Below are 14,771 nucleotides of genomic sequence, written 5' to 3'. Positions count from 1 at the left end.
GCTTTTGGGGCCTGGTATTTCAGGCGATAATTAATGCCTCGATGTCCAGGCATCAATTTGATACGCGTCGCGTCTTCCTCTTTCCTGGCCAATCCATCCCCACTTGAACAACAACCGGCCCCAGTACATAACTAACCATCGCATTCACAAACAACTGGTATGCGGAACTGATCCCTCCCATTCGGCCACTCTTTTCCATTGCTGACTAGAATCCACCCAAGCTTGCCACGAGAATGTATGCTTACCCATTTTGAACTCTGGCGATTGGATACTGCCAGATAGAGCCATGGCCGGGAACGACAGCTCTTTTCCCATATCTTCCAACTCCCGCAGAGCTTTAAATGCCTTCCGCTTCACCGATGAGCAAGACACCACTACGACTTCGAAGAATGGGGTGAAAACAGCCCATGGCAACAAGGAGAACCAAAGCTCGTGGCTGAATGGAGTGGTGGACCCGATGCAGACTTCGCCCGATAAGGCCAGCGCTGAAGCTCCTGCTGCCGCACCGGCTCCCGCTCCAGCAGTTCCCGAAAAAGACTCGAAGCCCATTAAAGAGTGCCCACAGACTCCCGGGAACCGAATTCCTCTCGCGGACCTGATCAGCAACGCCGAAGACGCTTTTGATCCCGCTCCAGGCCCGGAAATGACGCCGGTCGACCATGTCATCTGGCAACATGTCCCTGTCAGCTCAAATCCGGATACCTCGTCACAGACCCCGGCGGGTCGTCGCCGAAAGCGGCGCCATAGCTCCTCGTCTCCGAGCTCTCCTTCCGACGGCAACTCGAAAAAGGGCCAAAAAGAGCCATTGGACCTCCAGTCGATACAGGCATTGTTTAAGACACCCCAGCATGATCTGGCTGCCGAGTTGTGGAATAATTATATGGACAAGAACATGGTCTCGGGCTCCGAGAAACTTCCGCCACCCCGCCTTGGAAACCTTCTCTCATCGTCACCTCAAACACCGGCATCAGGCAGAACCAGCCGAGATTCGTCGGGCTTGAGGCGATCCATAAGTTGTGCAGCTGAATGGCCCACCTCCCGGGCGAAGAGAAGACGAGTCAACAAACAAGAGCCTGGTTCCAACCGTGGCATCTTCGCGCGTGCAAACAGCAATGTCCTTGACTCGGGTAAAGCAAAGTCGTCAAGGATTAATCTATTGCTTGAGCAGATTGAACAGAGTCTGCGACCTGCTCCGTCTGCTGAAATGGCTCCGACCAATTCGTCCCCTCTGCGACAACGAATGGATGCCCGGCGATGTCGCTCGTCGTCCCCGACGGTGGATAGGAAGCATGCTGGAGTTTCTGGAGCAGCCGATTACCGCCTTCCACCCCATGTCCCGGGAGATGATTGTAATATTGATCAGAAGGCTGCCTTCCAAGACTCTTCGTCCGAGTTTGGGGATGATGACCTGGACCAGGAGTTCCTCGACTTGGCCGAAGCCTCCGCTGATCCATTCATAGCGCCGACGCCGGCGCCTGCATCTGTTCGTCAAGAATTCGACTCCTTCGGATCTTCAGGCTGGTCAGCTCTTGCAAATCAACAATCCCAGTCGTGGCGGCCGAAGGTGCCCGTTGTACCTGAGGAAAAAACTACTAGTGGCGAACCAAAACATGATGATTCAGACGACTTTGACGATGACGAATACGGGGACTTTCCAGACAACCTGCAGGATGTTCTTGCAGCATGCGATGCAAAGTCCAGCTCGATCCGATGCACGAAACCAACTACCAAAGAAAACCCATCTGTCAAGGGTTCCGGCTCGGTCACTGTTAGTGCAGGCGCTGACTTGTCAGGCGGAGTACCGCAGAAGACATTTGGGAAATCTGATCCGGATTCCTCAGGCGATGAGTTCGACGACGATGATTTTGATGTGGAGGCAATTGAACAAACCATGAAGCAGACGGGTGAAAATGGACAGGCCTATGTGTGTCACTCTTAGTGAGCTTACCTCTAGATATGTGCTAAGACAATTATACATAGAACATGAAAGGCCGACAGGCGATCAAACGTCATCAAATCGTTGACATTGTGGAGAACACGTATGTTACTACGAAAGGACGTACTCAACCAGAGCAGGTCTGCGCTCTCCCATATCCGCCCAGTGGTCATTTCAGCAGCTGACGTTGGGAGCAGGTACTACTCGTCGAGGACGAGAAAACCAAAGTCCGCAAGGTCATTGTGCTGCGCGAATCCTGGTTCGACACGCCCTGCAGTAAAGACTCGTACATTCACCTGATCGGTGACTTCGATGTAACGGGCCAGTGCATTGTGGACAACTCTCACAACATGGTCATCTTGCATCCTGATCACCTCATCTCCGCCACCGTTGTGGCAGACTCGATAGACTGCCAGCGCCGCGCTGTACTCCAAGACCGTGTCAAAGCCTTTGGTGCTCTCGAGAAACCACAGGCTTTCGGAATGTTTTTGCACGAAATCTTCCAAGAAGCCCTGAAAGCTAATCAATGGAATACGGAAGTCCTACGATCACTAGTTGAAACCGTTATGCAGAGGCATGTTGAGGACCTATACGCGATTCAGATGAGCATGCCTCAAGCTGTTGAGGAGATCATGGGCAAGATGCCCACTATCCAAGCATGGGCCGACGCCTTTGTTCAGACCAAGCCACAGGTACGTTCTCACCCACTGAATGATTCGATGTCTGCTGATCAGTGCCAATAGGCCAACTCGATGGTTGAGGACCGCAATAGCTCCAAGCTCAATCTGAGTATCACCAAATTGCTTGAAGTTGAGGAGCACATCTGGTCTCCGATGTATGGACTTAAGGGCAATATCGATGCCACAGTGCAGATTGCCTGTCATGAGAAGGACACAGAAAGGAACCTCGTTGTTCCGCTCGAGCTCAAAACAGGCAAGAGAGACACAAACCAGGCCCATAGAGCACAAACGGCCCTATACACCCTACTTCTTTCTGACCGTTATGGTGCGTTCCAATTCGTTTCCCGGAACGTAGGCTATCACTAACACTGGCTGCAGACGTCGAGGTCACATTTGGGATCTTGTACTATCTTGAAGTGTCCAGGACTCTCAGCATTCGTGGTATTCGACACGAGCTCCTTCAAATGATCCAGCAGCGAAATCGGCTTGCTGGTTATGTCCGTGAGCGCTTCCAGCTTCCACCCATGCTCAAGAAAGCTCGCATGTGCAAGAACTGCTATGCGAAGACACCGTGCCTCATCTATCACAAGCTGAGCGAGGACGGCAATGGTGAAACGAGCGCTCTAGGTGACGAGTTTGATGCCGCTGTCGGCCATCTCAACCAGCGGGATAGCGATTTCTTCCGCAAATGGGATGAGCTTCTAACCAAGGAGGAAGGCAACTTGGTCAAGGCCCGGCGAGAGCTGTGGACATTGTTGAGCAACGAGCGGGAATCTCTGGGTCGGTGCTTTGGAGATCTTGTGATTGATCCGAGGTCTGCATGCGAAGATAACAATGCCACCAAAATCAACCGCTACCGCTATACTTTCCTCAAACGACAGGCACCTCCCAACTTCACTTTTGCAGAATCCCAGATTTCTGTCGGTGAGCCAATCGTCGTGTCTGATGAGAAAGGTCATTTTGCGCTCGCAAATGGCTATGTGGTGCATTTGAGCCGGACCCATATCACTGTCGCTGTGGACAGGAAGTTGCACAATGCGAGAGCACGAGCAGCTGGCTTTGACCCCGTCATGAACCAGTCATTCAAGGGCATCATGGAAGTTGGCAGAGATCCTAATGATGCAGACTTGAAGGACTCTGAGGAACAGGTGATTTACCGAATCGATAAGGATGAGTTTAGCAACGGCATGGCCACTGTCCGCAACAATCTCATCTGTCTGATGGACAACAACCTGTTTCAGTCAAGACAACTGAGGCGGCTCATCATCGAGGGTCAGGCGCCTGTCTTCAAGAGCTCTTCCACGCAATACACCATCTCTGGACCCGACAGCCTAAACGTCGATCAGAAGCAGGCGATCGGAAAAGTTATGAGCGCCAAGGACTATGCCTTGGTTCTGGGGATGCCTGGGACCGGCAAGACAACCACCATCTCGCATATAATTCGTGCGCTAGTGGCCCAAGGAAAGAGTGTTCTCCTCACGTCTTATACGCACACCGCAGTAGACAACATCTTGCTAAAGATCCGAGACGACAACATCCGCATTCTGCGTCTCGGTGCTCCTGCTAAAATCCATCCGGACGTGCAACAGTTTGCTGATCTGGAAGCGATTCCGAAAACGACCATCGAAGAGCTCAAGGATTCATATGAGAAGCCGCAAGTGGTAGCCACTACCTGTCTGGGCGTTAACAAAAACATCTTTAATCAGCGCATCTTTGACTATTGCATCGTCGACGAAGCCTCGCAGATCACGCTTCCCGTCTGCGTGGGCCCGATCCGCATGGCAAGGACGTTCATTCTCGTCGGCGACCACTACCAACTACCGCCGCTTGTGCAGAACAAAGCAGCCCAGGAAGGAGGACTTGATGTCAGTCTTTTCAAGCTGCTCTCTGACGCGCAACCGGACTCCGTGGTCAACTTGGAACACCAATACCGTATGTGTGAGGAGGTTATGCTGCTCTCCAACACCCTGATCTACTCGGGTCGACTGAAATGTGGAACGCCCGAGGTTGCAGCGCGATCACTGGAGGTGCCGAATATCAAGGCCCTTAAGCAGTTCCATGCCGACGATTTTAATGCCTCTCAAAGACAAATCTGTCTGGGTACCGGGCAGGGAAGCTGCTGGCTCCGAGACCTGGTCGAGCCATCCGCCAAAACCAGACTCGTGAACACCGATCCGCTCGGCAGCGTAGCCCTCGAGACAGCGCAGGGCCAGCGCATGGTGAACCACGTGGAGACGATCCTCTGCGCGCAACTCGTCGAGGCGTTCCTCGCTTGCGGGATTCCCGCTCGCAACATCGGCGTCATCACCTTCTACCGCAGCCAGCTCTCTCTCCTCCGCCAGCGTCTCCGCCGCTACACGCCCGAGCTGGAGATGCACACAACCGACAAATTCCAAGGCCGGGACAAGGAGATCGTGATCCTGAGCTGCGTCCGCAGCAACTCCGATAACCATGTCGGCGAGCTCCTCCGCGACTGGCGCCGCGTCAACGTCGCATTCACCCGTGCGCGCACAAAGCTCCTCGTCATCGGCAGCAGATCCACCCTGCGCGATGGCAACGAGCTTCTGTGCAAATACGTCCGTCTGGTCGAAGGAAACGGCTGGGTCTATAATTTGCCCCCTGGCGCGGCGGACAACCACGTCTTCCAGTCTGCAGCAACCGATGCTACGCAGGGGCGAACTCCTGACTCTGCGAAGAGTAATAAGCACAGCCCCAGCTCGAAACTGAAGAAGTCTCCGGCCTCGCGGGATCCTCTGAGTCCGCTGGGTTCTCGACAGCCTGCTAGTAGCAACGGTCTTCGGAAGCCGGCGAAGAAAGGGGCCAAGTTTCTGAGTGGCAATACAGTTCTTGGGAACAAACCTATTCTTCAGGACATTGTGAATGATATTACGGGCTGAGTGTCTGTATATGGTTGCAATAGGTGGGGTGATACAAATGTAGTCAATAGCTTTCTATCATGAGTGGCTCCACTGCCTAATGAAGCATCTTTTTCGACTGAATTAGACACAGCAAATCTCTAGATTCAACTACAGAGATAGTGGCTTAGAACGATGATGATCTTCCCTTCTCTTCCGGACTCTGACACAATTGGTCGAACTAGCCTTGTTTATGATCGTATGTTCGGAGGTTCTACTATAAGAAGCTTAATAGTAAGGGAAGAAGGAAAAGCTATACAAAAGGCTTTTGGACATATGCAGTAGTGTACATTGTAATATATAGTATCCCACGAGATCCACTTGATCGAATGGAGTAATACAAGCCAAGGAATGGAGAGGTATCGGTCATCATCACTTCATCGCCGGTGATTCTTGCGCCAGGTATCAAAAGCTTCCTGCCACGTCGCAGAGGAGTCACTGCATCGCTCAGTCACCAAACCCCACGTTCTTGCTCGAATGATTTCCTCAACGGTGCGCTGGTTGCGCACCAGGTTCGCTAGAGACTCCGTCCTGGCCTCCCGAGGAAAGAAACGAGCTGAGTATGGATCCAGCCGTTCATCCACGACTCGCTCGCGGTCCTTGGCGGATTCAGTCTGTCGAAGGATCAAATCCGGATCGTCTGGATCGGGACTCGTGGCGACCCCAGCACAGTAGTTGAGAACGTCGGATCGGGTTTGCCATGAGGGGAATAGTACATTGTTTTTGAATGACTGGCATGCGGTGGGGTCTATTGCTTTCTGGGCCCGAGAGCCCGTTTGCCGTGAAGCGGTGGAGGACGGGTCAAAGCCTGCTCGGGCAGGAGTTACCAGGGCGTTTAGATTCTGCGTTATTGAATCATCTATGGTCGATCTGGAGAGACGAAGGAAATCTGAGTGGGAAAGAAAACGGCGTCAGTAAGTCACAAGAGAAGTATGTGGCTTGCTTTCTGACAAACCTCGAAGCATCCTCTCATCGAAACAGAATTGAGGAGTTAGTGCTGGAGCCTCCGTCGACGAGGCTTGTGCCATCTTGCCACTAGCTGCCTCCCCCGAGTCGCGACCTGGATTGAACTTGGTAGCCCAGAACCACTCCAGTTTGGATGGATAGGAAGAAGTAATGGCAGAAAGAAGGTCAAGGTGGAGAAGGTTTTCAAAACACTTCCGCTCAATACGTGGGCGGGATAACCAGATGTGTCGACAGATGTAGTCTAACTATCGACATCATCGCCGATAACGATGACCAATGTTGAATGATCACGTGACCGCGTGTCGCGTCTGACTGTTCTCGTGTCGAGCTCTTTCTCTCCTTGTTCGAAGCATCAACCCCCTTGACTCCAACAACAATGCCAGAGCTAGCAGAGGTCGCACGAATTGTACATTTTATCCGCCAACACTTGGTCGGGAAGACCTTGTCCAAGGTCCAGGCGCAACATGATGATATCGTGTTTGGGAAAGTGGGAACCAGCGCGGCCGAGTTCCAGAAAGCTATGCAGGGAAAGAAGATTGTAGGTGCCGGACAACAAGGCAAATATTTCTGGATCACCATGTCTTCGCCACCGCATGTGGTGATGCACTTTGGGATGGCCGGCTGGCTAAAGATCAAGGATGCCGACACATACTACTACCGAACCGACAAGCCCGCAGATAAGGAATGGCCGCCGAAATATTGGAAATTTTTGATGGAGACCAGCGACGAGCTCAAGACGGAGGCGGCGTTTGTGGACTTCCGTCGTCTCAGCCGGATCAGGCTGGTTGATTGTCCCGCCGATGATATTCGCAACCACACACCCCTCAAAGAGAACGGGCCAGATCCAGTCGCTGATAAGGATATCGTGACGGCAGAGTGGTTGATGAACAAACTGCGGAGCAAGAAAGTGCCCATCAAAGCACTTTTGCTCGACCAGGCCAATATTAGCGGAATTGGGAATTGGATGGGGTAAGTAAACAACCTCTCAAGTTCGAAATTCAGGTGTTGACGATAATCCTAGGGATGAGATTCTTTACCACGCCAAGATACACCCTGAACAATACAGTAACACCTTGTCGGACGAGCAGATCAAGGAACTGCATACCTCGATACATTATGTCTGCTCTGTCTCCCTCGACGTACTGGCTGATTCAGAGAAATTTCCTGAGCACTGGCTATTTAAACATCGGTGGGGCAAGGGAAAGAAGAATCAACCCGCAGTTCTTCCCAATGGCGACAAGATCACATTTCTTACCGTTGGCGGCCGGACCAGTGCAGTTGTACCGTCCGTCCAGAAAAAGACCGGGGCTGTGGCCAAGGATTTCGATGAGAGCACCAATGGCACGCCGGCAAACTCGAAACGCAAAAGAGCAGCGGTGAAGAAGGAGAGCGATTCAGAATCTGAAGAAGTGGCCAAGCCGAAATCTTCGAAATCACAGAACAAGAAGAAGAAAACGGCTGTCAAGAGTGAAGACTCGGACGAGGATAAGAAGCCAAATAGCGCGAGTCTTGGTAGACGACGCTCTACACGGACAAGGACATAGGGGCCATTACATCATATACTGTCCTTAGGAGTCTATCGAAATCATTGTCCCAATGCCAAGTGCAACTGAACCAGAGAAATGCCATACAAAACACGAACAATGCGCATTGCAAAAACGAAGTAAATAAAGCAAATGTAGAATCAATACTGATCAGACCTGAAGATTACCCAATATACTCCTGAATATTTGCAACGTCAAATCCGCACCATCGACAGATTCCGCCTTTTTCTCCAATATAGCGAACACGATTACCTCCCACCATCCCTTGAACTCACTCTCTTTCAAGACCTCAGCCCAGCAGTGCGCCACGTCATGCTTGGGATTCCTGAAGACACCGCATCCAAATGCCCCGAGGACCAGCGTGCGATGGCCACTATGCCCTGCCACCCGCAGGATCAGGCGCATTTTGTCTTTCATCACGTCTCGGTCAAGGGTGTTCAGGTACTTTTCCTGGCCGTCATCAGCCACCGTTATCGCCGGTCCGTCAGTCGCGGCCATGCTGATAACGCTGACAACCGGGAGCAGCTCCGGAGACTCGTGCCACATCAAGCTGTGATTCTTGGCATAGTTCTCGCGGAAGATGACGACGTTTGCCGAGTACACCGCTGCCAGCTCCCCGAGGGGATAGAAACAATCCTTGAGGGTGGCACTGAGGGTACTTCGATAGCACAGCTCTTCTTCTTGGGCCATCGCCCCTTTCAGCCACCCGCCGCCGATATCTTTAGCGTTTGCAAAGTTGAGAACGCAGATCTTCTGCGTATCCTGACACCCCATCAGCTCTCGGGCATTCTCGAGGGTGACTGCCGTGTCGAAGGTGTCGCCCCGCACAACTTTGACAGTGGTCGGGTTTAGATTGGGGAAATATTTGGCCGTATATTCCAGCGGCTCCATATTTTGAAAGGTGGCTTTGTATCCGTTTGGAGGCGTGATGAGGTGTAGGGCCTTTGAGATCCGCCAGACCAAGTCGCGGGGCTTTTTGGCCGTGTCGCGTCGCTTTTTTTTTGATTTCACTGTCTGTACAACTCGGGTGAGGCTTTGGTACTCGTTTATTTTGAAATTGTTTACTTTCTAGTTGATCGTCTTTTGAGTGATTTCTGGTTCTAGGAGTCATGTTGCAGCTTGGATGTTTTCAGTCTGGAGTCTCAAAGAGAAATAAGACTGCGATGGGAGAAAACGGTGGCTCATGAATAGAGACATCTCTAGACTTATTTATACCTAAATTCTCTGTAATACTTCGCTATCTTTCTTTGTCTTTCGACTATTTCGTTCTGTCTGTGAGTTACTTGCTCCATAGTTCACCGACAGCCAATGAGCGCGCAGATGATAAGCGGCCCGGCAGAACAAAGGCGGTGGGCTTATCGTCCCCGATATCGCCACCCAGGATGACAAACTCGCTTTCGTTCTTTCTTTCTTGATATCAGTCATCTTCTTTCGTCCCTGTTTCATCTTCTTTTGATTCTTGGAAGACAAAGAATTACCAACCTCGCTCTCTCTTTCTGTAATCGTTTAGCGGGATCTGTGCCCAGAGCGGCATCACGCCACAATGAGCGCGATCCTGTCTGCGGACGACTTGAACGATTTCATTTCGCCGGGGGTTGCCTGCATTAAGCCAGTTGAAACACTCCCACCAAAAGACACAAAGACCCAGGAGGTTTGTTACTATTCTCAGTTTGGTCGAGAGCAAGTGCTGATGCTATTCATAGAATGTCTACGAAGTCACCACCGAAGACAAAGTGCAGCCGGAGACCCTCCCACCCGCCCAGATCTCTTTGACCGACTGCTTGGCTTGTTCGGGCTGTGTCACCTCTGCCGAGGCGGTTCTCATCTCCCTTCAGTCTCACACGGAGGTCCTCAACACTCTCGACTCTTTCCCGGAACTACCTGTGACGCATGGCGCGACGATTGCCAATACCGAGGCAGCAGATGAAAGCAGGATATTCGTGGCCAGTGTCAGCCCTCAAGTCCGAGCCGGTCTCGCAGCTACGTATGGTATCTCGGAGAAGAAAGCGGGGTACATGATCGACCAGTTCCTAAGGGGCCCGCGAGGTCTTCGGGCCGGTGGAAAGTATGGCAGCGGCTTCACTTGGGTGGTGGACACAAATATCATGCGGGAGGCCGTGCTGGTTCTCACAGCAGACGAGGTGTCGGAGTCTCTCAGCTCCGAAGATCCAGACAGCCCGCTTCCCCAACGACCAATCTTGTCTTCGGCTTGCCCAGGGTGGATCTGCTATGCCGAGAAGACGCATCCATTTATCCTGCCGCATCTGTCTCGGCTGAAATCTCCCCAAGCACTGTCTGGGACATTTTTGAAGACCGTTTTGAGTAAGGCTCTTGGGGTGCCACCGTCGCAGATATGGCACCTGGCGCTCATGCCCTGTTTCGACAAGAAGTTGGAGGCTAGTCGCGAGGAACTCACCGATATGTCATGGCAAAATGGAGCAGAAGAGCAACACCAACCCGTCCGCGATGTCGACTGTGTCATTACCACGCGCGAGCTTCTCTCGCTGGCCTCGTCTCGGGGCCTTTCACTTCCGAACCTGCCATTGCAGCCTCTACCCTCGACTTCCACCCCATCATTCCCCGAGAAAACCCTTGATTTGTTTCTTTCCTCCACAAGCTCTCCAGCAGAACAGACCCTTGAAACCGGCACATCAGGAGGCTACCTCCACCACGTGCTGAAGACCTTCCAAGCCCGGAATCCTGACAGCGAGCTCGTCACCAACCGCGGGCGCAACGCCGATGTTGTCGAGTACGTCCTAAACTCCAAAGACGGCCAGCCCATCATGAAAGCAGCCCGCTACTACGGCTTCCGCAACATCCAGAACCTGGTCCGGAAACTCAAGCCTGCTCGGGCATCGAGACTCCCCGGCGCTGCACGACGACAGCAAATGTCGCGCAACGCCACGGCTAGTGGTGGGTCGGATTACGCCTATGTGGAAGTCATGGCTTGCCCCGGCGGCTGCACGAACGGCGGTGGCCAGATCCGCGTGGAAGATGCCAGAGAAGCGACTGGGGCGATGGACACAACGGACTCTGTTGCGGCATCCAAACCATCCCCTCATGAACAGCGTGCGTGGCTGGCTCGCGTCGATGAAGCGTACTACTCCATGGAATCGGACTCGGAGAATGAAGGACCTCCTCAACCTGTCTCTGCAGCAGACAAGGAAGCTCAGATCCATGAGGGTCTAAGCCAGTGGTCACGATTCATGGATATCCCGCTCGAGAAGCTTGTCTACACTACATACCGCAAGGTGGAAAGCGACGTCGGCAAGGATAAGAACGCAAACGATACTACTCGGGTCGCGGAGCTGGCTGGAAAGATTGGTGGCGGTTGGTAATTGCCTGCCGCCTTGTACATTTCGGGGATTTCTGGGAGAGATTTTGCCCTTCTTGTTGGTTTATTCATTTGCATGGCGCTGGGACGCTGTTTTTTGTTTATGATTGCATAGCTTCCTAGAGATACCAGATTTAGATGACAGGCCCATACTATAACTCACGGTTTCTTGAAATATGACAGATTCAATTCAGATCAATAACCTTCTTATCGTAGGCGTAGTCGTGTTTTCTGTAGCTACTGCATGATTTTTCGAAGATAGACAACAGTATCTTCACTAAAAATCCCATCCTTGACCAGTTGCTCCGCAGACTCGACGATCCATGACTGACAGTCTCGTTGTCTGATTTGCCTGCCGATGCGTTTTGGATCCTAGAGGTAGTCCTTTCAGCTACTAATGATAATGACCCTTGAGACTCTATGGAATTGTGCTGATAAATCAATAGCAAATATAGAAATGCCATCTTACCATATTCTCAACGGCATTCAAACTCTTCTCGGGGACATCAACCTTGCACACACTCTCCTCCAAAGGACACACAGGCAGAGTATCGGATTTGAGAGATCCATTGTTAAACATTGCCTTCTCGTCATCAAAGAACTGCTGATCAACCCACTGCAGCGGAATCAGCTTCGTCGGAATATCCGAATCCGTGTCGTGGATATCATAGTTGCGCCTGATGTCGAACTTGAAGCCGCTGCGGACATTGCCGTCGGCGTGGACCATTATCCCGATCTTGGGGTTATGGTGTGAGCGCACCCAGTAGGCCCAGTGGTCTTTAAACGGGTGGCCATTGAATACCATTAGCTCTACCATGTAGGCACCGGCGGGACTGTCTGGGGATACTCTTGGGGGTTGGATCGTTGGGGGAAGCGGTGTTTTGGTGACAGGTGGTGGTGGAGGCGGAGGGGGTTTATGGGCACTCTGGTTAGTGTCAGGCATGATTATTGTATTGTATTCATAAAGAGCGAAGAAGAGGAAGAAGGACGAGTAAGAAGCGGTGACTAAGGTTCCCAAATAGGCAAGCACTTTGAACCCAGCTGACTCATTGGACTGACTGACTAAGCACATTTCTCCAGCTGCTGGAAAGAAAAAGAACTCGCCGCAACCATCTCACTCTCCTCTCACCACACTCACTCCCCGGCTCACCTCCGTCCACTATCTCCTCCTCGCCGACAAACCACCGCTTCCTCAACATGTCTCGCGAAGCCTACCAAGTCCCCTCGATGGGCGCCCAAGGAAACACCTTCGGCACAGAGACCGGCGGCTTCGGAGGCGGCATGGCGGTCGACACTCCCTCCGTGGTCTATCTCTGCGGCGAATGCTCTGCGCGCGTGCCGCTGAAGCGAGGCGACCAGATCCGATGCAAGGATTGTGGACATCGTGTGCTGTACAAGGAGCGGACGAAGCGGTGAGTCTTTCCTTTTGAGGTTTTGTGATGAACATGGACTAACTTTTTCTTCCTGGTAGAATGGTTCAGTTTGAGGCTCGGTGAAAGGATTTCTGATCTTTTATGTGAGAGAGAGAGGAGGCCAGTCTAGAAAGAGGGAAACTTCGCCTCTTTTCTGGCTTGCTTTCTTAACGAATGATGCATTTATGGCGCTTGGGAGTCGAGATATGTATGGCATGGATGGAATAAAAGGCTAGCTAACTCGGCACGATGGTTATATCGTGGTCCGTGTCCTCATATTCTTGCTGGAAATACCTGTTCATGTCTATTTGCAATATAACCAATCCACTTTACTTTTCAAAACTCCTTCGTCCCACACGTGTAGCCAGAATATGTCCAGTTGGAAAGATCCGCGGAAGAGATCAGATATACAAGAAGGCAAAAAAGAAGAGAAAACATATCCAAGAAGAAGATTTCCAAATGCCTCGTGAATCAAATCCGGGCATCAATAAAAAGTCTATATATCCGAAGAGAAACAAACATCTTTCATCGGTCAAAGTCGGTTGGTGACTTCGATGAACTGCTCCAGGCACTTCAGAGAGGCACCGCTCTCGATGGCCCAGCGTGCCCGTCGCACACCTTCTTTCCAGCGACCGCCGCCAGGCCCACGCTCCGTGATGACCTTGCCGTCATCCCCGGGGCCCATGTTGCTGGTCTCTGCCTCACAAATGCCAGAGGTGACCAGCAGAGCCGCCACGTTCATGAGCACGAACTCCAAGATCGGATCTTCGCGCGGCAGCTCGTTGCGGAGAATGGCCATTAGCTTCGCGGCGTTCTCCTTGGGCATCTTCCGCCCGTACACAGACGTGAGAGGATGGACGGGCAGACCAAAGTCCGACGGATGCAGCTGGAAAGTCTCAAGCTTGACCAGCGTGCGAGGTGTCTCTTCCTCGTCACTTGAGCAGTCTTGCTCGCCAGCCGACGACTTGTCGTATGCCGGGTTGGGGTACTCAGAGAGTCTCCAGCAATTTGTCTTGCCCGCGCAGCTGATCTCATCCATGTCCTCTTCACCGCAGACCACCAGCGCTTTCTTGGATCCACTTTGCCTCAGAGCCTCGATGAAGACTGGCCCCAGGGCCTGGTACGCCACACCAACAACGCGCGCTTCCAGTGCCCAATCGACTGGGTTTGCGAGCGGGCCCATGAGGTTGAAAATGGTTCGAAGTCCGAGGGAGCGGCGCACGGGGTCGGCGTACATCATTCCCGGGTGGAAATTGGGCGCAAACAAGAACGCATAGTTTGTCTCCTCGTACACTTTCACCAGGCTCTCGGCATTGACAGCCGCAAGCTTGGGAGGCACGGGCTGAATTGCATTGAGGACATCGGCAGACCCTGAGAATGAAGTCTGGGCGCGATTGCCGTGTTTGGCGGTCATCAGGAGCGGGGAGGCAACGATCGAGGCCGTCGTAGAGATGTTGAAGGTCGAATGTGAGTCTCCGCCGGTGCCGACGATATCGCACTGAAAAGAGAGGTCAATTTACTGGGACATCTTCATCACTGTATTGACGTACCAATCCGCCATTGTAGTTGCCCTCTTGTTTGCCACGAGCCTTGACCACCTTCTTCAATGAGTCCTTCTGCACCTGGCATGCAGCCTCTCGCATCCGATGCGAGCATTTCGCAATGACATCGGCCTCCTTGTCCTTGCGCGTGGAGTGCAATAGAGTCAATAGCGCGGCGGTCTGAATCATCGACAGGCGGTCCTCGAAGATCAAAGCGAATGCAGAGGCAATATCGTCAGCGCTGACTCGGATCTCCGCTGTGCCCGGGTAAGCCAGACGCTGGAGCAGGGGGGAAATCGAGACCGGCTCGGGCTTTTGTGACTGGGGAGACAACATGATGGCAAGAATAACTGGCGCGCGCCCGAACTGTTGTACAGCACAGAACAACCATGAGTCAAAGAAAGCCCACCTTGCCAGTGCGGGACAGACCCGGTGGCAGAATT

General features: G+C 52.5%; 8 protein-coding genes across 8 annotated transcripts; 4 read left to right on the top strand and 4 right to left on the bottom strand.

Annotated features, from left to right (window-relative positions):
* Positions 1 to 286: 286 nt before the first annotated feature.
* Positions 287 to 5,513, top strand: N7474_006780 (bifunctional ATP-dependent DNA helicase/ssDNA endodeoxyribonuclease DNA2; the record flags this gene model as incomplete). The annotated part of the gene is made up of 5 exons (XM_057198190.1): positions 287 to 1,924; positions 1,981 to 2,076; positions 2,134 to 2,628; positions 2,680 to 2,941; positions 2,995 to 5,513. 5 exons carry the CDS (start codon positions 287 to 289, stop codon positions 5,511 to 5,513), a joined length of 5,010 nt encoding a protein of 1,669 aa, XP_057051630.1.
* Positions 5,514 to 5,908: 395 nt separating this feature from the next.
* N7474_006779 (MIX23 family protein) lies at positions 5,909 to 6,559 on the bottom strand (the record flags this gene model as incomplete). Its single annotated transcript, XM_057198189.1, has 2 exons — positions 5,909 to 6,339; positions 6,487 to 6,559. The coding sequence occupies 2 exons, from the start codon at positions 6,557 to 6,559 to the stop codon at positions 5,909 to 5,911; spliced, it is 504 nt and encodes a 167-aa protein (XP_057051629.1).
* Positions 6,560 to 6,873: 314 nt separating this feature from the next.
* Positions 6,874 to 8,041, top strand: N7474_006778 (putative formamidopyrimidine-DNA glycosylase; the record flags this gene model as incomplete). The annotated part of the gene is made up of 2 exons (XM_057198188.1): positions 6,874 to 7,466; positions 7,519 to 8,041. The coding sequence occupies 2 exons, from the start codon at positions 6,874 to 6,876 to the stop codon at positions 8,039 to 8,041; spliced, it is 1,116 nt and encodes a 371-aa protein (XP_057051628.1).
* A 150-nt stretch (positions 8,042 to 8,191) lies between these two features.
* On the bottom strand, positions 8,192 to 8,932 carry N7474_006777 (uncharacterized protein; the record flags this gene model as incomplete). Its single annotated transcript, XM_057198187.1, has 1 exon — positions 8,192 to 8,932. The coding sequence occupies one exon, from the start codon at positions 8,930 to 8,932 to the stop codon at positions 8,192 to 8,194; it is 741 nt and encodes a 246-aa protein (XP_057051627.1).
* Positions 8,933 to 9,584: 652 nt separating this feature from the next.
* Positions 9,585 to 11,379, top strand: nar1 (iron-sulfur cluster assembly protein NAR1; the record flags this gene model as incomplete). Its single annotated transcript, XM_057198186.1, has 2 exons — positions 9,585 to 9,692; positions 9,745 to 11,379. The coding sequence occupies 2 exons, from the start codon at positions 9,585 to 9,587 to the stop codon at positions 11,377 to 11,379; spliced, it is 1,743 nt and encodes a 580-aa protein (XP_057051626.1).
* A 435-nt stretch (positions 11,380 to 11,814) lies between these two features.
* N7474_006775 (uncharacterized protein) lies at positions 11,815 to 12,318 on the bottom strand (the record flags this gene model as incomplete). Its single annotated transcript, XM_057198185.1, has 1 exon — positions 11,815 to 12,318. The coding sequence occupies one exon, from the start codon at positions 12,316 to 12,318 to the stop codon at positions 11,815 to 11,817; it is 504 nt and encodes a 167-aa protein (XP_057051625.1).
* A 254-nt stretch (positions 12,319 to 12,572) lies between these two features.
* N7474_006774 (Rpo12/RPC10 RNA polymerase subunit family protein) lies at positions 12,573 to 12,791 on the top strand (the record flags this gene model as incomplete). The annotated part of the gene is made up of 1 exon (XM_057198184.1): positions 12,573 to 12,791. One exon carries the CDS (start codon positions 12,573 to 12,575, stop codon positions 12,789 to 12,791), a length of 219 nt encoding a protein of 72 aa, XP_057051624.1.
* Positions 12,792 to 13,319: 528 nt separating this feature from the next.
* On the bottom strand, positions 13,320 to 14,664 carry N7474_006773 (anthranilate phosphoribosyltransferase; the record flags this gene model as incomplete). The annotated part of the gene is made up of 2 exons (XM_057198183.1): positions 13,320 to 14,285; positions 14,338 to 14,664. 2 exons carry the CDS (start codon positions 14,662 to 14,664, stop codon positions 13,320 to 13,322), a joined length of 1,293 nt encoding a protein of 430 aa, XP_057051623.1.
* Positions 14,665 to 14,771: the final 107 nt, after the last annotated feature.

Source organism: Penicillium riverlandense, assembly GCF_028828495.1.
Source record: "Penicillium riverlandense strain IBT 135883 chromosome Unknown utg000006l_segment0_segment0, whole genome shotgun sequence".
In the NCBI taxonomy this organism is placed as follows: domain Eukaryota; kingdom Fungi; phylum Ascomycota; class Eurotiomycetes; order Eurotiales; family Aspergillaceae; genus Penicillium; species Penicillium riverlandense.
This window is presented reverse-complemented; position numbering and strand designations above follow the sequence as displayed.